Source organism: Gossypium arboreum, chromosome 11 (genome assembly GCF_025698485.1).
Source record: "Gossypium arboreum isolate Shixiya-1 chromosome 11, ASM2569848v2, whole genome shotgun sequence".
NCBI lineage: Eukaryota > Viridiplantae > Streptophyta > Magnoliopsida > Malvales > Malvaceae > Gossypium > Gossypium arboreum.
In genome coordinates, this window is record NC_069080.1 from 123671532 (window position 1) to 123682427 (window position 10896).

General features: G+C 34.8%; 2 protein-coding genes across 2 annotated transcripts; both read right to left on the reverse strand.

The window, feature by feature from the left end:
• Positions 1-2310: 2310 nt before the first annotated feature.
• On the reverse strand, positions 2311-5187 carry LOC108472159 (disease resistance protein At4g27190-like). The gene has a single exon (XM_017773671.1). It carries the CDS (start codon positions 5185-5187, stop codon positions 2311-2313), a length of 2877 nt encoding a protein of 958 aa, XP_017629160.1.
• Positions 5188-7053: 1866 nt separating this feature from the next.
• On the reverse strand, positions 7054-10234 carry LOC108470960 (transcription factor ILR3-like). Its single transcript, XM_017772499.2, has 5 exons — positions 9934-10234; positions 8509-8571; positions 7914-7991; positions 7664-7826; positions 7054-7531 (listed from the first exon to the last, which is right to left on the reverse strand). Exons 1-5 carry the CDS (start codon positions 10071-10073, stop codon positions 7262-7264), a joined length of 714 nt encoding a protein of 237 aa, XP_017627988.1. The 5' UTR covers positions 10074-10234; the 3' UTR covers positions 7054-7261.
• Between the last annotated feature and the right edge of the window lie 662 nt (positions 10235-10896).

A 10896-nucleotide genomic window follows, 5' to 3' on the forward strand; every position in this document is an offset into this window, starting at 1 on the left:
TATATATATATATATATATATATATGATAATAATAATAGTACAATATTAAAAGATGCATATGTAGTAGTATAAAATGTATACGTAATATAATGAAAATTACATAGTGTATATACATATTAGTAATAATAATGGTAATAATAATAATAAAACATTACATAAATATATATTGAAAATAGATATATAATAATATTTAAAAGCATATACATAATATATACATAACATACGAAACAAAATATACACATAATATATTAAAACATATACATGACATACATAATATACATGATAAAACATAATATGATATTTACAATATATAGAACTATAATAAAATGATATACACGATATAATATTAATTTACATGGGCATAATATGAAGTATAATATATAAATATATATTAAAAGTATGTATATATGATACAAATGTATTAACAAAACAATAATATCAAAACTAATAATAACAATAATATATAAATGTATACGTATATATGTTAAAGATATATAATAAAACATATATTAATATTAATAATAAATATAGAGGTAAAATAGATATAACAAAATGTATATAATAGAGTATTTAAATATGTATACATAAAACATATATTAGGAACAACAATAATAATATATATAAAACAACTATAAGAATATATATAAAGTATATATATGTGTAGTATTAATTAAAATGTCTAAATAATAAAATATGTTAAAAATAATAATACAAGAATAGTAAAATAGAATAATGAATAATATTAAAATAATAAAGAGTAAAAATAATATAGAAACCGTTATTAAATCTGAGAAAGGGACCAAATTCGAAACAAATATTAAGTTTTGGGGCCGATTTAAAAAAACTAATAAAGAGGAAAGGGACTGATTCGAACGCGCGAGCAAACAGGAGCGCCTAAAGGAGTAAATATCCTGACCTCCTAATACGGTGTCGTTCGTATAGGTACCAAATTGAAAACGAGATAAATTTTAGGGCCAGATTAAAAAAAAAAACCTGATTGCAAAATATATGGAAAGTGGAAGGACCGCGCGCACAATTAGACCCTTATACGAAAACACGCGGATCCTGAGGCGGGTCAGAGCCGGGTCTCGGGTCAGGGTAGTTAAACGACGTCGTTTTTGGGTTTTGGCCTAGGCACCAAAACGGTGCCGTTTTGGTAGGCTATAAAAGGCTAAAAACTTCTAAAAAAATTCATTTTAGCTGCTAAGGGAAAAAAAAAAGAGAGAGAGAGAGAGAGAGGGGAGAGGGAGATTCCCGGCCGAAGAGCCGGCCACCGTTGGGTCCCCGGACCACCGTCTTGCGCCATTGTTCTTTACCACCGTGCAGTGGTTGGAATTTCAAAAGGTGATTTTTCTTCCCTTTTTTATTTATTATTTTTATGTTTTAATCTATATATGCTTTTAGTAGAAACAAAAAAAAAGACAAAAAGAGGAGAAAGAAACCGATTCAACTTAGGAAGTTTTGAACACCTTTTGATTTCTGATCTTTGATTTTGTCTTTAGGTTGCTCTTCTGCTTTTGATATTGCTGAAATCTCTATTACTTGTTTGTGTTTTTAAGATATAAAGTTGTTTTTCATTTCAAAAAAAGGACCAGAACTCCATGGTCCTTCTATTCGGCTTTAAATAGCCATTTATATTACATTGTCTCTTCTTTGCAAGAAAATGGGTGGTAGAGCAGAGGCGACTTGTGCTGTTGACGTGACTGGGGCGGTGGGAGTCAGAGGCGGTGGAGGCAAGTGGTTTAGGGTTTCAGATTCTAAAACCTTAAACTTGGGGCTAGTTGGGTTTGGGCCTCTGTTAGGGGTTAGGGGTTTTTTGGGCCCAAAATTGGGCTTGTACAATGTTAACCTCAAATTTGAACTTGTTTTTTCTCCTTGGGCGTGTGGGATGTTTGTATATATTAAATTGGATGTGGATGGTTGCACTATACATCTTAACGAACATTCCTTTTTGAAATATAATTATTTTTTTTGTAAATTGTATCAAAGATAACTTTACTTAAATGAATAAAGTAATAATTTCGTGACAAAATAAGCTAAGAAGACATTTTTTAAGGAAGAAAATAAGGACATGTGACACATATGACTAAATTTTTATGACATAAAACATGCATTTCATGAATTCTTTGTCAATAATCCAATCCCCAAGTTTGTGTGCATTCGACACAAGCACGCCATTATAGTTTTGAGAAATATATACATAGTCAACCTTTCTTCAAGGCCTAGGTATATATACACACACAAATGCATTATCTTGGAATTTGCTGTTTATGACATGGTGAGAATTGTTCTAACCATCTTTCTATGTTTCAGCATTGTAGGGGTTTCAGTGGTTGAAATCGTTGCTGAAGTCTGGATTTTATCTCATCATTGCTGTAAATAAGGCGATTCCACCATTGCAACTCCCCTCTTATTTCTTTAAGAGTGGCTGCTACTCCATTGCTTGTTGCAAAAGGAAGCTTTGTTAGCATGGGACAGTTTCTGACTTCAATCATCTCCAATGCAGGCCAAGCAGGTAGTCTTGAACAAATGGTCTTTAACATAGGCAAATCACTCAATTCTATGACCCTTAGTTTTGGGATCATTTCTGCTGACACTTCTCCTCCAATGATATATTTCATTTTGCTACAGTTTTTTACCTTGATTTGTTCAAGGTTTTTGACTTGTTGAAGTAATGCGAAGGATATGAGGGCCCTCAGCTTCTTACAGTCCACCACTTCAATGGTTTTTAACCATTTGAGGCATCCTTTTCTTGGAACCATGCCACCTAGAATTGCACCCAAGTTTTCTAATCGATTGAGGCTTAAATGCTCCAAGTTTGGTAAGATGGTCCCTGAAATGTTGTCTCCACTTATCAAACTAGTGATGCAATCACACTTTGAGATAGAAAGTGATTTTACGCTTTGCAGGCTTGACAATCTATGGCTGATTGAGAGTTCAGATAAGGCACTTATGCCTCCACATATAACCAGATCCAAAGCACTTGCAGTGTCTAACAAACCATTGAGTCCTTTGATTCCCATGAGGTCAACGCCTCTGAGAATGGCTCTTTTTTCATCATGTTGAGTGGCTAGATGGTTTGAATCACAACTGCCGGGGCTAATTTGAATGTTGAACTCTCTCAGTTTCATCAACCAAGCAGAATCCAGGGTAACAGAATCAACCTTCTCTAGTCTTAGTTTAACTATTGAAAGCCGATCCAGAGTGAGTATTTCATTGAATGAAGCCTTACCATAATCTACATTACATCTGGTATCCCACTTGTATGCACTGAATGACATGTCTAATAATTCCAGGCTTTGCAACCCTGAAATCGTTCCAGCTTCAATGGTTTCTAGATGGTGTGTTCGGGACAAATGTAGTTCTTGTAGCTTCTTTAGCTTGCTCGTCCCGTTCGGTAGTTCTCTCAATCGAGTTCCTGAGAGATCCATCACCAGGAGTTTACGAAGAGCTCCAAGTGAAGGGAGTTTCTCTAGATAACAACAGTCTCTTAGTAGAAGAGCTCGAAGCTTTTGGAGCTGACTAAGAGAAGGTGGCAGGGTAACTATATGAGACTGGCTCAAATTAAGGACTCTTACCTTTCTAAGTCCTGCAAAGAGATTGTCATGGATTTTGTTAATAGGATTACCCACAAGGAGTATCACGGTTAGCTCGGAGAAACCCGAGAATTGCTTCGGTGGCTTTGTGATGTTGGTAAACAAAATACTTGCACAAGGTTCCTCTGAGCCTTGTTTTGTTGATATCCATATGGCTACATCCCTGACCACATCATGTAATTTCACAGTTCCAGCACAATCACCCTGTTCTAATAAGCAAGAGTCCTTTAGAGTTTCAATCAATGCTATCCCATCATTGAAACAATCTTCCAAAGGCTGGTGTTCATTGATTAATCTATCAGCTATCCAGCATTGAATCAATTCATCTGTTCTGATTGAATAGTTTTCTGGATATAAAGAACAAAACAGAAAGCATGACTGCAGGATCTTACTTGGCAATGAGTCGTAACTCAACTTTAAACGACGATAGACTTCGTCCTCGATGTGTTTGATGTGAGGGTCTGAATGCTGCAAATGGTGAAGTGCGTGTTTCCACAACTCGATCCTTCTTTTGTTCCTCATTGACTTCCCAACCGTTTTGAGAGCTAATGGCAAACCACCGCATTCTTTTGCAACCGCCCTTGCTAGTGGATTAATGCTTGGTACTTCAACCACATCACCAGCATTTTGAGCAAACAAATTCCAAGCAGCTTCTTGTTTTAGAACATCTAACTTGATCTCTTCATCTGTCATCATTGCTCGGCAGACATCGAGCGATCGAGTTGTCAAGAGAATCTTACGGTTGGCTTGATCATCAGTTTGTGGAACTCCCACAATGTCCAAATCAATATGCTCCCAAACATCATCCAGAATCAGAAGGAACTTTTTCATCATCAATCTTTTAAGCAGCATCTTAGCCCTTTCTTCTATGACCTCATTGGGATCCAATTCCAAGTTCAATCTCTTGGCTATCTGAGATTGAACCTTTTTCAAATCCAAGTCCTTGGACACTGTGATCCAAATGACAATATCTATTGAGTCCATCAACGAAGATGACTCCAGCTCATTGTTCAGGTTCCGGACCAACGTAGTCTTCCCCACTCCGCCCATTCCCCACACGGCTATCCTCTTGTTTTCATCCCCTTTCAACAATTCCATTAGTTTTTCTATCATCTCCTCAGCCTCTCTCTGACCGGCTAGAGACGGTCCTTGTTGTTTCTCGACAGCTCGTACCGGAGACTTCTTGTCCATAACAACATTATCGAAACAGCACGAACTAATCAGCTGCTGCACCTCAAGTTGCTTCTTGGCCATACGTCTGCAGAGCCTATACCGTGGAAGAATGTTGCAGCAAGGACCACAACCTTGAACAGCAAGCCTATCAGCCTTTTCAAGCATTGGCTGCACTTCTTGTTCGATCTCTTCGACCTTCAGGAGCCATCCTTTGACTTGTTCAGTAGCACATTTCCCTTCAGTTTCAGCTAATCTCACATCCTCTTCGATCCCATTCTTTCGTTCCTCGAGTTTCTCAAACTCTTTCCGCAGCCGTCCGGTGTTATGTTGGAGTTTTATAAGGGTGGCAATGCTTGTAAAGAAAAAGCTGAAAATACATCTACCAGTTTCAACAATGACTGAACCCAAGGGATCCATGGCTGGAGGAGGAGTCGTAAAGCTGTGTTTCCATGATGATTTATAGTGGTAGATGTCGACAAAGCGCCAAATTCGTAGGTTCAACCAAGGCACAAAAATTAAAATAGATATTTGTCGCCACCCCTACGAAACTTCTATGCAAATCTATATATATATATTCTCTTCATATACCTTGTACTCTATGATTACGGATTGTCTTTTCTATGTTTCCACCATTTTCTAAGCAATGCTGTTTGTTTTCCTTTGGTATTTCACCCAAGTCATGAGGTTTTCATTAGATAGGGTAAGTTGGGACGTGAAAACACGGCACAAGCACGGCACAAATGCATTCATCTGTCTTTTTTGCACATGATAATTAACAATCACATATGCGAGCTCGAAAGTTCGAAATTCAATATCTGCAATTGTGTTTTTTTCAGGATGCGGCTTACTAGTATAAAAAGAATCTAGTTCATATGACGCTGGTATCATTGAGGTTATTCGCTCTCCAAATCAAAGAAATTTCCATGCAGATCGAAATTTGGCTTTTCTTGTTTGGTGTATGTGTTTGACCTTCACTTTGTTTAACCTAGCAATCTATGTATAACTTGGAGAAACTCATCACTAACATTGATAATATAGAACCAGACTAATAATGCCAATGGTGCCGTTCAATCAGATAATCCAAGAAAATGAGGTTTGCTAATGTAGTGTATAACAAGGAATCATGTCTAAAACCTAGTATCTCCTTTACTTTAAATAGCTATAATAATATAAGTACTAAGTACTAATTAGTTTATTGTTCAGTACGGCATTACTTTATGAAATGTAAAATCTGTTTTGTTAGTGAAAGAAAAAATATTTAATAACTCAAACAATTTTTTTAAAAATTTCTTTTTGTTATAACAATTAAGTTACATCAAATATAAAGTAGTATAACGTTGGTAGTTCACATCATAAGAGTGTGGAGAGCCACTAAAGTAAAGGTGATTCAATTGTGGATGGTACAAAGAGCTACTAAGAATAGTGGTTTTAGAATGTTGAGGTCGTATTTAAGAAGAGTGTGGACGCTATATTTTCATTCTTTTTTCTCCTCTTAGAAAAGAGGGTATTTATAAATCAAGGAAGGTACTTATCGAGTAGAGTTTAACCTAAATTCAGATTAAAATACTGTTCGAATATCACCATATTTGAGATTAATGAGCTTAGAAAGATAAAAACATTAATGACATTTAATGTAATGACTATTTTAAATGACATCGCGAGGATGTCTTTTCCATTATGGTGTGGAATGCTCACGTATGGGAAGCATAGGAAGTACTCAAGCGTATAGATATAACAATTTTATAAATTTAAGAATTTTATTTTTATAAAGTTATGCTAAAATTTTATAAGTTTTTATATGGTTACAAAATAAAATAAATTTAAAATTTTTAAATGAAAATATTTTACAAAATAAAACCTGGAATTTAACATGTAATTTTATAAAAAAATATGTTCAAATAAAATTCAAAGTTGGGATTTACAAACATTTTCAAATTATATAATTTTGAAAAATTAAAGAAAAATAGAAATAATGCTACACTAAGCAAAGAGTCTAATTGTAATTTCAATTTTAAGTAATTATGACATTCTTGAAAACATAAAAATTAAAGGGCAAAAAGATTAGAATTTACACTCAACAACTGTAAATAATTTTCCTCACAAAATAAGTTATTATAATTGTTTCAAAATAATAAAAATAATAAAAATATGACTCATTTAAAGGTCATTAATTCCATCAGAAGTGTAGAAATTGTAGTATTTTGTGTTAACAATGACTGCATCTAGTTCATGTTTCCATACATGAAGTGGAAAAGGCCAGCAGCATCTCTGCATGGAAGCATGTAATTGAAGAGGGAAACATATATTAGCAGATGAACTTAATAAAAAATTTACAAGTGATTTACCAGCTTCAAATCATTAGATTACAATTGAGTCACCCAATAAATCCAGTTAGTTTCTTCAGTTAAAACTAGAACATCTGAGAATAATGACCAAATGCATACGCTTCTTTGTATCAAAATGCAAACCCAAATCATTGTAGGTTGCCGGCTTAGGCAACCGGAGGGCGGAGCACATGATCCTCTGAGGTGTCTACCGAGGCAGGCGGCATAAACTGCCACATGGCAACTCCAGGATAACCAAAGAAAGGAACCAACTTGTTTCCTGGAACTTGACCTTGGGCGGTAGCAAATGCAGTAGGGAATGCAGGTGCAGGAGGCATGAAGCTAGGTTGTGCATTCATGGCCTTCAGCTGTTGCTCCAGCTTTTCCTTCTCTGCCTTCAGCCTTTGCTTTTCGTCACGAAGTTCATTCTTTTCAGCCTAAAAATGAGGAAATACAGCTTAATCTGGTGAAATGCATATGTTTCTTAACGAGATAATGGCAGTTCCCGAATAGAAAATAGCTTCCCAAAGTTATGATATTACCATAAATGAACGTCAAGGCATCCTCACCTTCAATTCTTTAATCCTGTCATGGAGACTTGAATTTGAATCCTTCAATTTCTGGGCTTCACCTCGTAACTGGGTTACCATTCGGACAGCATCAACCAAAATAGCAGCCTTGTCTGTCTTGGGAGGCCTTTCAGGTTCCAAAATAGAAGTCAGCTCCATAAACCTGTTATTTACAAAATGTTGAACATTCGTGCTTGGCATGGAAAGGGAAAAAAGCAAAGAAAAGGCACGAGAAGAGAGATGGGAGTACTTCTCATTTAGCCTATCCCTACGCAACTTCTCCCTGCATGCTTTGGAGCTTGAAACATTGCAAGACTCGGATCTAACCCTGCATTAACACTTGTGTCCTGTCAGTTTCTTGTTAACAGAATTGATACATTTGTAGCACTAGCAACTGAGTTTATTACATAAATGAGAAATACAAAAGGAATATTCAACAAGAATGTCAAGATCATGCCACATCTGAATCATCTTATCAATGCTGGTAGAATGGCAATAATCTCAGTTTAGTTGAGAATCTATTTGGTATTGCAAAATTAACACAAACTAAAATGCTTTAGCTCTGCAAAAATAATGCCCCTATATATTATTACCTTTTATCTACTTGCCAGAACTATGCCTCAGCCTTAAAAAGTTTTGGATATTTTTATATGATTCCTCTAGGTATTCTATACTCACTTAAGTACACCTATTAAATAAGTTCTTAAAACTTTCACAAACACACGAGGAAATAAACAGTGAAGGACTAACTCATCACGAAAGTGAAACTAATGGTAGTTTTTTAAATCTCCCCCCCCCCCCCCAACAAAAAAAAATCATAGAGATCATGGAAAGAAAGAAAGTACCTCTTCTTTGAACCAGATTCCTTAAGGCCATCTGAATCCTCAAACGAGCCGTCAATGTCCACACTAGAAGCAGATCATACCACACAAGATAGAAAATAAGAGTCAGGACAAACAAAAGAAACAAAATATCCAACTGAAGACATCCGAGCCATTACTATGAGAAAAAAAAGAGAGAATTTTGTTTGCAAATAAACAATGGACTACAAGATCTACACTAGAATGGAAGTTATAAATCCTCCAAATGAAAATCCAGAAAATAGATAAAGAGACCATAATGAAAACTTCTGCTCAACAAAAATAAAGAAATTCAGAAACAAGGTTTTTCTTTCAATAAAAACTTCAAGGCATGGCGGATAAAGGACCAAATTAATGGTGAACATGGCAGTGGTGACTAAGTATTAAGAATTTAATTAGACTCCTTCTAGCACTTAAAAGGTTTATCCAGACATGCCCCTACCCTCTAAATGGACATAAATTCTTACTTGGTAAACATCTCAAGGTTTCGTGGAGCAAATCCCATATTAGGTAAAAAGCATGCGCAATAAAGCAATAAATGTTACTGCACATAGCAAAACACTCCAAAGGGGCACCCTACAGCATCCTCATCATACCAGTTTGGAAGAAATTTATAAAAGGATGCTTCCACAAGCAGCTTTGTTCAAATATGAATTTCAATAACGTTGCTTTGTTTTCCAAAGAATCCTCTGAGAAGCATGATTACAAAACCATGTTCATAATAATTTTGTTTCAGAGTTTGGGTGTAAAACACAACATACTTTGAAAAAAAACATGAGGTAGAATGTATGAACTACGGCCCAAGAGAGCATGAATGGTCATGAATTACAACTACAGAGATGACAACGCCATAAAACCCATGACCACTTGAGCACTCGAGCTGCGTACTGTCAAATTGGATAGCATAACAAGCACCATAACTTAACCAAATGCCCAAATCAATAGGCTGTTTGAAACACATACCGTCTCCTTCTCTAGATTAAAAACACTAACAACCTTCGGTTAAGATGAAAAATTAATGAACTTTACAACCTATACTTAAATCAATTCTCAGGACACTAAATATACAGAAAAATAAGCTAATAACCTTATTTTAACTACACCAAGCTACCCTAGACAATCATATACCCTAAGAAAAATAAAACTATACGATTTTTTTAATAAAATCCTCACTTCATTTTCCAAGCAATAACTTTAACGTGAAAGAAACAGTGGAAAATTTAAGAAAAAAAAAAACTTGATCACAATTTCGAAGAAACCCAAATCAGGTTGAACAAAATGAAATCACACTAGATGATCAAAATAATATAAAACCAACGGCAATCGATCAAAGATTCAAATAAGCTTTTCGAAACCCTAACTGAATTAGAGAAAAAAAAGAGAGTAAAGGAGAGATTTTTTTGGGCATACCTGAAAACATTAGAAGAGGCATTGATTGCCTGAGTGGGCCAAGAAAATCCGGAATAAGGTCCGTCAGGGGCAGGGATATCGTTGATCAAGGTTGCATAATCGAAGCTAGACCAATAATTGGTGTTTTCAGGTGATACCATTCTCCACTGAATTTGTTTTTAGCCGGAAAGTTGGAAGGGTTTGGTTTGATTTCCGGCTTTTGGCAAAGAAAATGGAGTTTCTGTTTGGCAAGAGAGAAAATTAAAAACAAAAAAAAGGGGGGGGGAATGGGTGGGAACTGGAAAACACAGAGGATCGGTGGCATGGGATGGACATTAGCACCTTGGAACCCTTTTTTGGGCTTTAAAAGCCCAGTTGACAACTTAGACCAAGTTTGAAGTTCCTTCGGGTATGGAGTAATCCAAATCCGGATGTACATCTCACACACATTATGTGTATTCCATTCAATAGCTATATAATGTTTGAGTTAGTGTCACGTGTGTCGACATTCACATCAATTCAGTTAAAGATATTACATTTATATCTTATTGTATTTATTTTAAATTATATTATTTAGAATATTATATTTTTTATTTTGAAAGAACGGATAAAAATATATATATAGTGGTATTTGAATTTATATATCACTTAACTAAAGTTTTATTTTAATATTTTTATACATTTTAATTTTATTATATATATTTTATTATCTCCATCAATTGTATATATTAAAAATATTGTTGATTTAGTTAGTGCCACAAGTTAATTCAACATAACTCAAAATTGATACAACACTATGATAAACAATTGCAGTGCATTTAGTATTTTTAATATAATGTATTTACGTATTTGAATTCTGTTTTACTCACAATTTAATCTATCTTTTTCATTTTAATATCATACATATTGCATGTGTTATTATTTAGTTTCAAATCATATGTTTCATTATTTATTTTATATTATTTCACGTGTTATTATTTAGTT

Bases quoted from the DNA above. Each gene is read 5' to 3' on its own strand.
- LOC108472159 (XM_017773671.1), bottom strand. From the start codon at position 5,187: ATGGATCCCTTGGGTTCAGTCATTGTTGAAACTGGTAGATGTATTTTC.
- LOC108470960 (XM_017772499.2), bottom strand. From the start codon at position 10,073: ATGGTATCACCTGAAAACACCAATTATTGGTCTAGCTTCGATTATGCA. The intron at 7,992-8,508 runs GTACTTTCTTTC...GTGTTAATGCAG, and splicing joins GAATCTGGTTCAAAGAAGAG to GGTTAGATCCGAGTCTTGCA. The intron at 7,827-7,913 runs GTACTCCCATCT...TGTAAATAACAG, and splicing joins AGGGATAGGCTAAATGAGAA to GTTTATGGAGCTGACTTCTA.